The sequence below is a fragment of the Esox lucius genome, chromosome 11 (assembly GCF_011004845.1).
Source record: "Esox lucius isolate fEsoLuc1 chromosome 11, fEsoLuc1.pri, whole genome shotgun sequence".
NCBI classification, from domain to species: Eukaryota; Metazoa; Chordata; class Actinopteri; order Esociformes; family Esocidae; genus Esox; species Esox lucius.
This window is the reverse complement of record NC_047579.1, coordinates 54,379,762-54,394,283: the sequence shown is the minus strand read 5'-3', so window position 1 is coordinate 54,394,283 and position 14,522 is coordinate 54,379,762. Positions and strand designations below refer to the sequence as shown.

Sequence of the window (14,522 nt, the reverse complement as noted above, 5' to 3'; positions counted from 1 at the left end):
TCCAGGTGCCGGTGTACCTGTTCATGACAATTACCATTGATTCTTGCAAAATATAATGTACGTTTTGACATTTACTTCTAAAGGCTTCATTTTCTTTACATAATTGCTTGGCATATTTTGCTCCCTCCCCACCTCCTACTCTCCCCTTCCCCACCTCCCTCCGAACCTCCCCACCTCCTACTCTCCCCCTCCCCACCTCCCTCCATGCAGTGTATGGGAAGACTGAGCCAGCCATAATAGAGCAGCCCCTGGAAGAGGACAGGATGCACATTGGTAAAAACACGGTCACCTACGAATCTCGTCTTCTCAAAGCGCTCTTCTACGAGGTCATTGGCTGGAATGACTGATGTCTGCATGGTCAGAACCAGTGTCCTACAGTAAAGACTGACATCCCTATACACAACCTGAAGTCTGTACATGCACCACATTCCATTTATTAAAGTATATTCCGTTTGTCAGTTGATGTTATATGTTGTTTTGACAGCTGTTTACCATGCTTTGGACCGGTCTCTCTCTCTCTCACACACTCTCACCCCCCCCCCCTCCCCCCCTTATTAACTCAAAGGATTCAAAGGGTTTATTCGTCATTTGCAATAACAAGTTATGGCAATGAAATGCTTGGTTTTCCTACTCCCGACAGTGCAGATAGTTAAAGTAACAATAGTCAATGAAATGCTTGGTTTTCCTACTCCCGACAGTGCAGAGAGTTAAAGTAACAGTAGTCAATGAAATGCTTGGTTTTCCTGCTCCCGACAGTGCAGAGAGTTAAAGTAACAGTAGTCAATGAAATGCTTGGTTTTCCTGCTCCCGACAGTACAGAGAGTTAAAGTAACAGTAGTCAATGAAATGCTTGGTTTTCCTGCTCCCGACAGTACAGAGAGTTAAAGTAACAGTAGTCAATGAAATGCTTGGTTTTCCTGCTCCCGACAGTACAGAGAGTTAAAGTAACAGTAGTCAATGAAATGCTTGGTTTTCCTACTCCCGACAGTGCAGATAGTTAAAGTAACAGTAGTCATAATTTATAAAAGGAGGAACACAATCAATCAGTAATAACCCTAAACAAAAACACAAATCAATAACTTCCGTATTTGAAGGGTTGTTGAGCCCAGGGATCAGCTGTCAGGTTTTGTTGTATAAGAATATGGCCATACGAGTGTACTCCGTCCCAAATGACACCTGTTCCCATTATAGTCCACTATCCTATACTTAAAGGTCTAAAGTAGTGCACTATATAGGGAATAGGGTGTCATCTCTGGTTTAAAGTAGTGCACTATATAGGGAATAGGGTGTCATCTCTGGTCTAAAGTAGTGCACTATATAGGGAATAGGGTGTCATCTCTGGTCTAAAGTAGTGCACTATATAGGGAATAGGGTGTCATCTCTGGAATAGGGTTTTTGGACACTTTGGACATGCTGTTTTGACAGAGTATGAGGTAACTTTGACCCTTTGTTTGAAAAGATAGTCACTGTTCTTGTGTCCACATAGATTTTTCAAAATAAGAAATGTATAATAAATGAACAAAATGATTTGTGATTTCTCATATCTGGATGATTGTCGCCTGGTATTTAATATCTTGGTATACAGCACCCTCGTATTTGGTATTTTGGTAAATGGTTTCCTGCTACATGGTATACTGGTATTCAATGTCCTGCTATATGGTATCATGCTATACGTTATCCTCTTATATATAACCCTGGTATATGGTATCCTGAAACACAGTACCCTGGTATATGGCATCTTGTTACCAGATATGTACATATGTATCAGTTTTATAGTTGGGGCTCAGTACAGCCTAAACACTTTATTTTAGTAAATATTGTGTTATTAAATGTCTTCATAAAATAACTTATTTCTCATAACATTTTGTATTGCATATTCAGCGCCTTTGGAAAATATTCAGACCACTTCACTTTTTCCACATTTTGTTTTGTTAAAAACAAAATTGACATCAATCTGCACATTTTCTTTCCTCCAAAACCATTATCTTATGCGAGTATTCAGATCCTTTGCCATTTATTATTGAGATGTATCTAGACATCAAATTGAGTTGATTTGATTTCAAGGCACACCTCTAAGGTTAGAGCAACCCAAGCCTTGAAGTCTAAGGAAATGTCCTGAAACCTCAGACTGAGAACAGTGTTGATGCTTGGATCTGGCGATGGTTATAAAGTAATTACTAAAACAAAGGTTGCCTAGAAGCCGGTGGGTTCCATCAGTGGGAAATTGTGAAGTTTGGAACCACCAAGACTTCCTAGAGCTGACTGTCCAGCCAATCGAACCAGGCAAGAAGGACATTAGGAAGGTGATCAAGAACCCAAAGATCACACTAAATGAGCTTCAGTTTCTAAGTCTGTAACTATTTGGCCTGAATGCCAAGGGTTACATCTGGTTAAAACAAGGTCCCATTCACCACCTGGTTAATACCATCCCTACTGTGAAGCATGGTGGCTGAAGCATTGTGTTATGGGGAAGCCTGTCAGGGACTGGGAGACTGGTCAGGAATAAGAGATGAGTGAATGGAGCAAAGTGCAGATCCTTGAAGAAAACCTGATCTATTGCACACAGGACCTCAGACTGTGTGGAGATTCATCTTTCAGCCCAACAATGACCCACAGCACACCTTCAAGACAATGCTGGAGTGGCTTTGGGACCAGTCTGTCAATGTTGTTCAGTGGCCCAGATAAAGTCTGAACACCATTGAACCTCTGTGGGAAGACCTGAAGATCAGAGTTCACTGACATTCCACATCCAATCAGCTTGAGGGGATCTACATGGAAGAACAGAAAAACCTGCCAAATTCAGGTGTGCTAAACTGTTAGAAACATATCCTAGAAGATTTGAAGCTGTATATTAAGGCCTTTAAACACTTTGTAGTTGCTCATCCATTTGAACTGAAATTGTTTAGACATTATAATGGACATACTGTATAAATGTTTTAATTACTGCCCATTTCTGGCCTGAAAATAATTTATGATTAACAAATAACAAAAATGTATCCTTCCATTTAATTTCTAAATCCTGATGCGTCCAAGCCAAAAGGTTTGCCCTCCCCTGGTGTATACATATCCTCAATGCAAGTTCAAGATTTATATTTCTACAGTGGATACAGTGAAAATACCAGGTTTTTGTGATGTAAAAGAATGAGAAAGAAATCCACTTTTAAACAGCCTTGTTTTTTATCCACTGTCCCAAATAGCACCATATTCACAGTCTGTACTCCCTCTCCCCAGACCATGGGGTGCTATCTGGAAACAGTCCTAATGGAGCATCCAGGAGAGGGGTTCACATCAAGGTCAGGGGTCTCTTGGTGATATCTTGCTCAGTCAGGTAGTAGTTCAGGTATCCCCCCAGAGCACCCACAGACACACCTGTCAGGTGGCTGGAACAACCGTCTGGAGAGAGAAACAGTCAACAGGTGTAAAGGATGGCCTGTGGGCACGACCCAGGTCAGTGGGTACATATGGAGACCTGGTGTCCACAAAGATACTAAAACCTAAAATGAACCGGTCCCCAGAAGGTTATTTGGAAGGTCACCACTAGGGAACATTTCCGTGTCAGGGGTTAGGTTTAGGGGAAAACATAGAATGCTGTTAGAATTTATGTTACTTGTGTAGTGTGTGTGTGATTTCATGGACCATGTTACACACCATTCAAAATTCTCTCTCTCCTCTTCACTCTTCTGCGGAGTTTGAAGCATCCCACATCCTGATCCTGCAGCCTTAGAATATGCTGCAGCCAATCAACTTTGAAGAAGTCAGAGAAGCCAGCCAATCCACAAAGCAGTACTGTTGACAGACAGGATGTTAAAATATAGTTCCAATTCAGATTAACTATAACTAATAAATGAAGGCTTTACATCTATAAGTTCTTTATTATCTAATAACGTTAAACATTTATAATTTATGATTATCTAATAACGTTAAACATTTATTGGTTCTTGGTTATCTAATAATGTAAAACATGTATAGGTTCTTGGTAATAACGAATACTTAAATTTAGATTTTGTGCTAGTAATAGTGTATAATTCCACGTGGTTGGGTTAAAAGCGGTACATTTTGATTGGATGTGCAATTGATGTCAAAATTAACTGTTTTAATATGTGATGATTAGAGCTCTGGTCATTAGTTCTCTATTAAGGGAATAAGGAGCCAGCCATTACTGACTGTTTTCAATGAAGATATCCTGGGTGTTCCCACTAAAGCTTTTCTGGACAATGTCCATGTTTCCCTTCATCATGTTGGAGCAGAAGATCCTCTGGTACTGTCTCTCTGTTAGGTTAGAACGCGACGCACGAATATCCCCTTTCAGCATGGCAGAACAACCTCTCTGGGGAGAGAGGAGGCAGGAAGAGAGGGGAGGCAGGGAGAGAGGGGAGGCAGGAAGAGAGAGTGGGAGTGAAAAATGGGAAACAGAAAGTAAGGCTGGAAAACATTTGGTGTGTATCTTTGAGTGTGTGTATCTTTGCGTGTGTGTATCTTTGCGTGTGTGTATCTTTGCGTGTGTGTATCTTTGCGTGTGTGTATCTTTGCGTGCGTGTATCTTTGCGTGCGTGTATCTTTGCGTGCGTGTGCCTGTGTATATTTGCGTGTGTGTATCTACTTTTGTGTGTGCATGTGTATAGGTGTGTGACTTACGTGTGTGTGTGTGTGTGTGTGTGTGTCTTACATTAGCGCCGATCATGAAGTACAGCAGCTGGTGGGACAGTGAGTAGTATGGACATCCAAACCTTGTCATGGTGTCACGACACATCTTGGTCACAATACACGGAGTCCCGTTGTTCTTCCTGACAACAGGCAGAGCTCATCAGCAAAATGGCCAATGGAAAATATACAGTCAACTCAAGTAGTATTGTCATCCTTCATGAAATGACTCAAAAGGGAATGCGAAAAATGAACAACGCAAACAATGAGTCATATTTTTGGGGTAATATTTTGTCAAACCCAAACCTTTTTATTGAGTAGTATGATTTACTCTGTTTGATTGGTTCAAAAGTATTGGCACCCCAAATGAACATTTAAAATAAAAAGGTACACGCGTTTGAAATCCCTTTTGCATCCATCAAATTTGGTAAAACCAAATAGCTGTCATCTCATGAGGGAGAGATAGAAGAATACAAGCGTAACAGCTTCAGAACAACACATTCTAGTGGAATCTTGGGGCAGTCCAGTCTCAAAACCAACTGTTAGATTCTACCTCCAAGTCAACAAGCTTTTGAAAGGTTGCACGAAAGGAGCCCTTACTGAGTCCAACCCACAAATTGCAGCAACGGAACTTTGCCAAACGTTATAGGAACTACAACTGGAATCGAATGTTCTGCTCAAATGACAGATTTAACAATTTGGCCATGAACACCATTTGGCAACAAAAGGAGGACAAGGGAAAGCTGCTTATACCCAAAGGAAAATATGGCGGATTGTTGATGCTTTGGGCTGTTTTTCTACTAGAGGTCCAGGGGCTCTTGATCTCAGAATGATCTCCAGGAAATACAAAAATATTTCAGCCCAAACCTGGTTGCCGGCAAGGAGATTGAGACAAAACAAGGAACCCAAGCATTCATCATAATCATCACTGAAATCATTGCACGAACACAAAACCAATCTTTTACAATGTCCATCTAAGTCTCTGGACTAAAATCCAATTGAAGACCTGTTGAAGGGCAGAAAACTTTTTTAGAAAAATCATATTCCTGAAATATTTATATATTTTGGGTTTTGAGTAATGATTGTGCTGAAATAAAAGTAAACAGCAACCCCCTGATATGTGAGGCCAAAATATGACTCATAGTTTTTCTTTTTTGAAGGGGGCCAGTACTTCATGAGTTGTAATCAATTTAACACTTGTTGGTACTGTGGTGTGTGTTTAATGTGTGTGTGTACCATGTCCCCAGGAGCAGAGTCATACACTTGTCCCCCTGGGCCTCGTCGTAACACTCCATGGAGCCGCCAGAGGAGTAGACCAGAGATGGGTCTGTGCTGCTCCACTCATGAGGGACCGACCAGAAGGTCCAGGTCAAGAGAGGCTCAAATTCTGCCATGATGGATAGAACCAGGACAGTACTTAATCAGAAACAAATTAAAAGTATATGAATTCTATTTAATACTAACCAGCACCATTAAAACAAACAAGCGCGTGATCTCGTAATGCATGCTTCAATAACACCATCTCTGCTACACTAAAACATTCCAAGCTCAACAACTTTTAGACCTGAAAACACTCCGGGGCAGACACAAAAGATGTCTGGGACTAGAGCCAGCTAAAGGCTAATGGGTACAAACGTCTGTAGAGGCTAAAAACACTCACTCAGAATTGTTCTGAACCACCGTTCCCAATAAATATCAAATGTATTAGCTATTTGGACATGGTATCTCTAATGTCTTACTCATAACCAAGCCTGTTATGGCTTCTTTCCTATTTTTCAATGTAAGCCACATGGACGCTACTAATACAGGCATTTTAACATTTTACATGTTTCCAAGGGTCTCTTCGTCCATAAACTTTACTCACGGTTGTCTTGATTGTAGTGACCGACTGGCTGAGTGAATGACTGACTACCCCTTGTTAAATAGTGTAGTGGTTAGAGACGCAGACTGCCATGTGGGCAACCAGTGTTCGATCCTCGCCATGGACAAAACATGGTATGCATTAGGATTTGTTCAGGATAGACAAACTTCACTGGCCTCAAGCTTCAGTAGGTGTGTTATAGTAAGCCTAAAATAAAACTTTACGGTTATACTACGACTATTTCTGGTGGATTTTTGAAGTACGCATCCGTGCATGCTTTTTGGGGTAATATAAACCTCTTTTACCCCTTACGCTGTAAAAGAGGGGTTTCCACGATTCTTTCGTCTTTTCACTTGATGAAAAAATTTCAGTTATCGTCACCTATATTGATAGTTATTGTATCAATGTCATTCATGAATGAAAGAAAAAGGAACGTTTTTGTGCCATGAAATGAAATAGTTTTGTCAGTGTAAAGTTTGTTGTTCAGTCTCGCTAGCAAATGCTCAATTCTTAGGATTATTCCAATTAGTAAGATACGAAACTAGGAAGCTTATTACTGGTTAATAAGCTGTTAAAACGGCCAGTGTCAAAAGCTATAAAATTCATAGATGCTATTTGTCCTGGAAGTACAATTAATAAGAAACGTTAGTTTAAGGCAATGATTAGTGGCTAAATATCTAGCTAAATATTAAAACTTGGCGTGATGTTGATGCATGACAAAATGATCTAATGTCGATAATTTTCTGACCAGGTGGCATTTCCCAATCGGTCCCAATACTGGCATACTAGATTACGATATAGAAAGCAGTACGAACTCCACAATCATCCCTGAAATACATACTCCACAATCATCCCTGAAATACATACTTGTAGTACATGATAGGCAATTTGACATTCAGCCAATGCTTTCGATTTCCTCGTAGCTTACATAGCGTAGTGGTTGGCTATTCAACTGTCATTGTTTTCTAAAGCAATGAACCAGCCATGAAGTGAATGGAGTCATTGTTTTCATTAATGTATAGCTATTAGCTAGCCATCTACAGTAAACGATTTCTAATTTAACGCGTTGAATGTAGCATAGCAACCTATTAAACCAGTTGTAGGTTTGGATGTTAGCTAATGTAGAAGTATACCAACATCACACCTCTGCAGGCATATAGCTTAGTGGTGTAGTGGTTAAAGACAGTCTGTCACCTGGGAGACCCTGGTTCGAATCCATCCATTATTATTATTATTATTATTATTATTATCATCATCATCATCATCATCCGCGGCCGGCGGAACAAGGCATGCCGGTTTTTTAAGGCACAACGGCAAACAATTTCACCAGATTTGTATTTATTTTATCTGCCAAAAGAAAGCTATAGCCAGCTAACAGAAACCCTGGTACCTACCTACTTGCCTGCTAACCAACCTACAGATTCAAACTAACTACCTACCAACTTGCCCCACTCAACCCAGACCAAACTAGATGAGACCAGACTAGATGAGATAATGTACCTTTGTAGTATTTGGGGTCAGTCTGCTTCAGCTCTGTGACAGCCTTGGCCAGGCTCTGACCCAACCTCTTGACCAGGGAGACTGTGGTGGTCCTTTGAGACCAGCTCAGGGGGTCGGTGTGGGGCCAGGCTCTCACTGCCTCCTTTAGCTCCGCTGGTGGAAACGTTCAGGTTAGTCACACTTGTACATGATATAGAAGTATAGAACATCAAATGACACTGGTGAATAGAAGTGTGGATATATACTAGGATTCTAACATTAAGAGGAGAGTAGAGTCCTCTAACGTAGCAGTTCTGAGACTAGGCATGATGTAGCAGCTGCCCTGGCTGGCATAACCATGGGTGGCTGGCGGAGAATACCAGGTGACAGACGGCTGAAGAGCATAGGAGCCGAGAAACTGACTACCATTCAAATGTTTGGGGTCCCCTTGTTTTCAGAGGTCTTCAACTCACAGCTTCATTGAATAGTACCCACAAAACACCAGTCTCAACGTCAATAGTGAAGAGGCGACTCGAGGATGCTGGCATTCTAGGCAGATTTGCAAAGAGAAAGCCATATCTCAGACTGATTAAGATGGGCAAAAGAACACAGACAGTAGACAGTGGAAGATTGGAAAAAGTGCTATGGACAGACAAATCTTTGGTGGTGGTAAAGTGGGAGAGTTGTACAGGGTTAAAGGGATCTTGCAGAAGGAAGGCTATCACTCCATTTTGCCACGCCATGCCATACCCTGTGGACGGCACTGGATTGGAGCCAGTTTCCTCCTAGAACAGGACAATGACCCAAAGCACAGGTCTAAAATATGCAAGAACTATTTAGGGAAGAATAAGTCAGCTGGTATTCTGTCTGTAATGGGGTGACCAGCACAGTCACCAGATCCCAACTCTATTGATCTGTTATGGGAGCAGCTTGACCGTATGGTATGTAAGAAGTGCCCATCAAGCCAATCCAACTTGTAGTGGGAGCTTAAGGAAAAATGGGGTGAAATCTCTTCAGATTGCTTCAACAAATTGAAAAAAAAAAAAACAATGACAATGTCGCTACAAAATACAGTTGCAGGTGGTAACGCTATTGATCCAAAAAGAAAAATACACCATAGCGTTAAAACAACACCCACAAAAGGTTCCATTGGTTAAGGGATTACAGCAGTAGGAATTCTATGTTTAACACTATGGGGATAAATGTGTAATCTGAACACTACCAACATTGTAATACTGACTTAATCTGAACAGTACCAACATTGTAATACTGACTTAATCTGAACAGTACTCCACACACACTGTGCACTGAAATAAACCAACAGTTTGGAAATAAACACTTTTTTAAAGGCTTTCACCAAAATATGGAACATTTTGGGGATCTAAATGTGAAAAAGGTAACAGAAAATGCCAAGCTGTGAACCAAGCACACCCATGCTACAGCGGTACATTGAACCAAGCACACCCATGCTACAGCGGTACATTGAACCAAGCACACCCATGCTACAGCGGTACATTGAACCAAGCACACCCATGCTACAGCGGTACATTGAACCAAGCACACCCATGCTACAGCGGTACATTGAACCAAGCACACCCATGCTACAGCGGTACATTGAACCAAGCACACCCATGCTACAGCGGTACATTGAACCAAGCACACCCATGCTACAGCGGTACATTGAACCAAGCACACCCATGCTACAGCGGTACATTGAACCAAGCACACCCATGCTACAGCGGTACATTGAACCAAGCACACCCATGCTACAGCGGTACATTGAACCAAGCACACCCATGCTACAGCGGTACATTGAACCAAGCACACCCATGCTACAGCGGTACATTGAACCAAGCACACCCATGCTACAGCGGTACATTGAACCAAGCACACCCATGCTACAGCGGTACATTGAACCAAGCACACCCATGCTACAGCGGTACATTGAACCAAGCACACCCATGCTACAGCGGTACATTGAACCAAGCACACCCATGCTACAGCGGTACATTGAACCAAGCACACCCATGCTACAGCGGTACATTGAACCAAGCACACCCATGCTACAGCGGTACATTGAACCAAGCACACCCATGCTACAGCGGTACATTGAACCAAGCACACCCATGCTACAGCGGTACATTGAACCAAGCACACCCATGCTACAGCGGTACATTGAACCAAGCACACCCATGCTACAGCGGTACATTGAACCAAGCACACCCATGCTACAGCGGTACATTGAACCAAGCACACCCATGCTACAGCGGTACATTGAACCAAGCACACCCATGCTACAGCGGTACATTGAACCAAGCACACCCATGCTACAGCGGTACATTGAACCAAGCACACCCATGCTACAGCGGTACATTGAACCAAGCACACCCATGCTACAGCGGTACATTGAACCAAGCACACCCATGCTACAGCGGTACATTGAACCAAGCACACCCATGCTACAGCGGTACATTGAACCAAGCACACCCATGCTACAGCGGTACATTGAACCAAGCACACCCATGCTACAGCGGTACATTGAACCAAGCACACCCATGCTACAGCGGTACATTGAACCAAGCACACCCATGCTACAGCGGTACAGTTCAATGCTGTGTCCATGTGCACAGTATGTGTTGGAGCCATTTCATTGGCAACCAGCGTGTGGTGCTGGGAGTGGGAAAAGTATATTTAAATGTGGCCTAATTGGGTCAGCTGTGTTGCGCACAGCCAGGTCACAGTTTTTTTGGACCGTGGTTACGTGTCTGATAACATGGTAGGATCAAGAGGAACTATTGGTTTTGTTTGATTGTGTTGCTGTTTACTTAAATGGATTGTCATATCCAACTTTCATTTTGAACTCTTGGACAACAAGTTATTCCTTGGCAATTGTTTGTACAAAACACATATCTACAACGATGCCACGCGTTAATTGACGACCAAACAAAATGTGCGCCAACATTATGTGTAGCATGTTAAATTGCAGTCTGTGTTGTCAGAGGGGCAGAAGGTTCCAGGTACGGCTGGGGTCTCCTGAACACTGTGTGCTGGTCTGTGTGTTGGAATCCTCATGTACACACCCCTGGGGTCGTTTATGCATGTTTACTAAGCTTCTGTGTGCAGTGACAACTCCTAACACCGCCCCAAACACCACTATGTCAGTTTAAAAGTGGGTGCCTGGGGTGACAGCCTTGGAAAATTAACTACCCAAACATCCGGTTTGACAAAGGTGGTGGCAGATTACACACTACTTTGCTTCTATGTTTATAATATAAATAATGAAGCCATATCCTAAATGCATACCATACAAAGTCACTGAACATTAAGAAACAATTTAGCCTTGAGATATCTGAAATGTTAACTGATCCAGAAATAAAACTCAGTAAGAAAAGCTTTCTCCAGCCTGTTAGGGTAACTTGGGGAAAACATCCCCTCAAAAAAGCCATTTTTGGTCAGATTGCTATATGAACATAGACTATAGTCAGACAAATACATTTGGAAAAAGAATATTGGGCAGAATGGTTATATTTTATTATACAACTTAATCAAATGCCAAACTATGTCATTTCCCCCCTCTGAACAAGTGGATTACTTATCCTAAGGCCTTCCTATTGAAGGACTAACTTGAGGTCTAACTTCATCACATCACATGACAATGTTTTTCTAAATGAAAAAAAATTAGATCAACTTATGTCAAAATCGTTTTTGTGGCATTACATTTTCTACATCACCAGGGACCCTTCACATCCAGGCCACAAACTGTTTGCCCTCCTACCATCAGGCAGGCAGTTCAGGTCTCTTCGTTCCTGCAGCAGCAGGCTCAGGAACAGTTTATTTCCATCTACTGTTAGCCTGATGAACTCTGAATCCCCATCACTGACTATACCCACCCGCTGCACTACTGGACTAGTCTAATAAGATTTTTCAGTTTACGTGTCATTGCTGATATTCCTGTATTTCATTTGCACATACCGACCTGCACCTTAAACTTGCCCTCACAGCACATTTAGAACTGCCACTGCATGCCAATTTTGTGAATTTTCCACTGCACATTTCGAATTGCCTTGTAATTCCTTTGCATTAATTCCCACCTATACATTCTAATTGTATATACATATACTTAATTCTTATAATATATAATTATACTTAATACTTGATATATATACTTGATACTAAAGACAGAAAAATAAATGTTATGCCCTCCCGTATTTGCACTTCTGGATAGACGCGAACTGCATTTCGTTGTACTGTACTTGTACTGTTCAATGACAAAGTTGAATCTAATCTAATCCAGATGAACAAGAATAGTGGCAACCAAGGAATGTGTGGAAATAAAATTTGCCGTGATTTGGGGGAGAAATACGGGGGTCGTTTAACCCAGGGAGGCGTTTAACCCCAAGCCACCCTACATGTTTAAAACTGCCATGCTAAATTGCAATGGTTATGTAATCGAAACAGCCTGCACCTATTTCAGAGGCGGGACACAGTAACGAGTGGTTAGCGATATAATTCAGCCATACATGAAACATATTGCCAATAATTGGAAGCATGCAGGCAGAATCAGGGTTTTTCTACTCACCCTGCAGCATAATGTAACCTACAACTCCGTCTAGATTGATGTTGCGGTGCTCTTGCTCCAGGAAAGATGCGCTTTTGGCAAGGCTGGCTAGTATCACATCGATGACCTCCTCATGGGCCGTTGCGGTGTGGGAGAAAACGAGCGTGATCAACGCGACTACTACAAACCTATTCATGCCTTTGTAGAGGTGATAGAAAGTCAATATCAAACCTATGCGAAGCCTTGAATGCGACTGTTGACGGGCCCTAGTTTGAAGTGAGTGTGCAAAGGACCACGCACTTTTACATCAAATCGCATGGATATGGAAAGTGAGGAAGCGCTCCGCGGTCTGTCACGTGCCTCGATAGCCTCTGGAGTTTTGAGAAGCTGGGAATTAGATTTTAAAGGTAAAAAATGTGGTCGTTACATATCGTTCGTGTGTAAAGGCTTTTAGGGATAAGGTAATTCAATGTTTTAGGGTAGGTTAAATGAATATTTGCCTGATGGAGAAATTACTGTTAATTGAGTAAAATGAAAAACCGAGAAGGTCAATAGAGTGTGATAGAGAAAGGCAAAGGGGTTAATAACCTGTTTATATTTCTACGTTTTGCACATTAACACATGTAACGTTGTTATACGACTTTGTAACATTTTTAACGACAACTAATATAATATTTAAAATGTTGTTATTATCTGACATTCGTTGTGTGTGTAATGTGTAACGACCCATGGATGGACGGAGGCAAGCGCAGGGGTGCAGGAAGGAACTTTTCATGGAAACAAAAAGGAAAACAAAACAGAGTGCCGTGCACTACAGAATATATGGCGACAGGAACCCGGAACGTGACACTACAACATACAGCAGAGCCTTAACACCGACACGCCTCAATAACAATACAATGACCGACAAGAAACACGGGCAGGAGGAATTTAAATACACAGATTAACAAGCAGAAAAGAAACAGGTGGGGGCTAAACACAGGTGAAAGGAATGAACTGAAACGAGAACAGGAAAGACCAAACAAGGACATGACAAACCCAGGACACATAAAACACGAAGCGGGATGGTCACTTCCGGCCGGGACCGTTATATTATGTTTACTATCGTTGCCTTTGTTTTGTTTAATTGTTCTTTTGCAAAGCATTGTTGTATAGAATCAAACCACTTCTGGGAAAATTGGAAAACGTGTTAAAGCGTTCTAGCATTGGAAATAAACCACTTCTCCAACCCCATTGGCCCTATAACAAAACACAATAAAACAAATACATAGTTTACATAATCTATAAAACAGTAAAGACAACCAGAAACCACTTGATTCACCAATCACGCCGAAAGAACTACAAGACAAAATCCAAACAAAGACTCCAAACCAAAAAGGTCTGTGGTTTTGGTATACTGAGATTCACAAACCACAAATTCAAATAAGCCTTTAAACTCTTCACCATAATCAGCTCTGGCTTCTTGCAGGTCTGATCACTCCAAACACAGATTCAAATGTGACCTTAATAACTATGTAAACAGTTACCTTGGGAAAATCATTTACATTATGATCGAAAGCAGACTCCGACAATTCCTTTTTGAAAACATCCTGAACAAATGTCAAATTCCCTTCTCATCAAAATACCATAGAACCTGCCCACCCTAGTTGATAAACAAAATGAAGGTCTTCTCATGCTTGGTTGATTTTAAATCTTTAGATTCAATTTGGCATGAGGGTCTGCTTCACAAATTAATAGGAAGCTGTTCGGGGGAAACATGATTAGATTTAGATTAGATTCAACTTTATTGTCATTGAACGATACAACTACAGTACAACGAAATGCAGTTAACATCTTACCAGAAGTGTTTAGTGATGGGTCATAGAGTTCAGCAGGGTTACAGTAGATGGAAAGAAACTGTTCCTGAGCCTGCTGGTGCGGGATCAAATCTATGTAGATAAACAACAAATGTGCAGTTATAATTTGCATCAAACGCACTTATTT

General features: G+C 41.6%; 2 protein-coding genes across 6 annotated transcripts in view; one reads left to right on the top strand and one right to left on the bottom strand.

Annotated features, from left to right (window-relative positions):
- Positions 1-1,015, top strand: part of flr (fleer) — a 30,196-nt gene extending 29,181 nt beyond the window's left edge. For all 3 annotated transcript variants that reach the window (XM_020051051.2, XM_034295663.1, XM_013136168.3), the window contains exon 19: positions 211-1,015. In XM_020051051.2, the coding sequence (XP_019906610.1) occupies positions 211-347 (137 nt within the window). In that variant the 3' untranslated portion in view covers positions 348-1,015. The remainder of the gene's footprint in view (positions 1-210) is intronic.
- A 610-nt stretch (positions 1,016-1,625) lies between these two features.
- On the bottom strand, positions 1,626-13,484 carry c11h16orf89 (chromosome 11 C16orf89 homolog). 3 transcript variants are annotated; one of them, XM_010904531.4, is made up of 8 exons: positions 13,128-13,484; positions 12,561-12,926; positions 8,003-8,155; positions 5,878-6,028; positions 4,667-4,784; positions 4,165-4,327; positions 3,649-3,786; positions 1,626-3,393 (listed from the first exon to the last, which is right to left on the bottom strand). In XM_010904531.4, the coding sequence occupies exons 2-8, from the start codon at positions 12,733-12,735 to the stop codon at positions 3,284-3,286; spliced, it is 1,008 nt and encodes a 335-aa protein (XP_010902833.1). In that variant the 5' UTR covers positions 12,736-12,926; positions 13,128-13,484; the 3' UTR covers positions 1,626-3,283. The 3 variants fall into 3 exon arrangements, with proteins under 3 accessions (XP_010902833.1, XP_019906616.1, XP_010902832.1); XM_020051057.3 differs by having other exon boundaries at positions 13,266-13,484; XM_010904530.4 differs by having other exon boundaries at positions 12,561-13,484.
- Positions 13,485-14,522: the final 1,038 nt, after the last annotated feature.

Excerpts from the sequence above, each read along its gene's own strand:
- c11h16orf89 (XM_010904530.4), bottom strand. The coding sequence starts at position 12,735 with ATGAATAGGTTTGTAGTAGTCGCGTTGATCACGCTCGTTTTCTCCCAC. Across the intron at positions 3,787-4,164 it reads GGATATCTTCATTGAAAACA|TACTGCTTTGTGGATTGGCT; the intron begins GTCAGTAATGGC and ends GTCTGTCAACAG. Across the intron at positions 3,394-3,648 it reads GAGAGAGAGAATTTTGAATG|ACGGTTGTTCCAGCCACCTG; the intron begins GTGTGTAACATG and ends TTCTCTCTCCAG.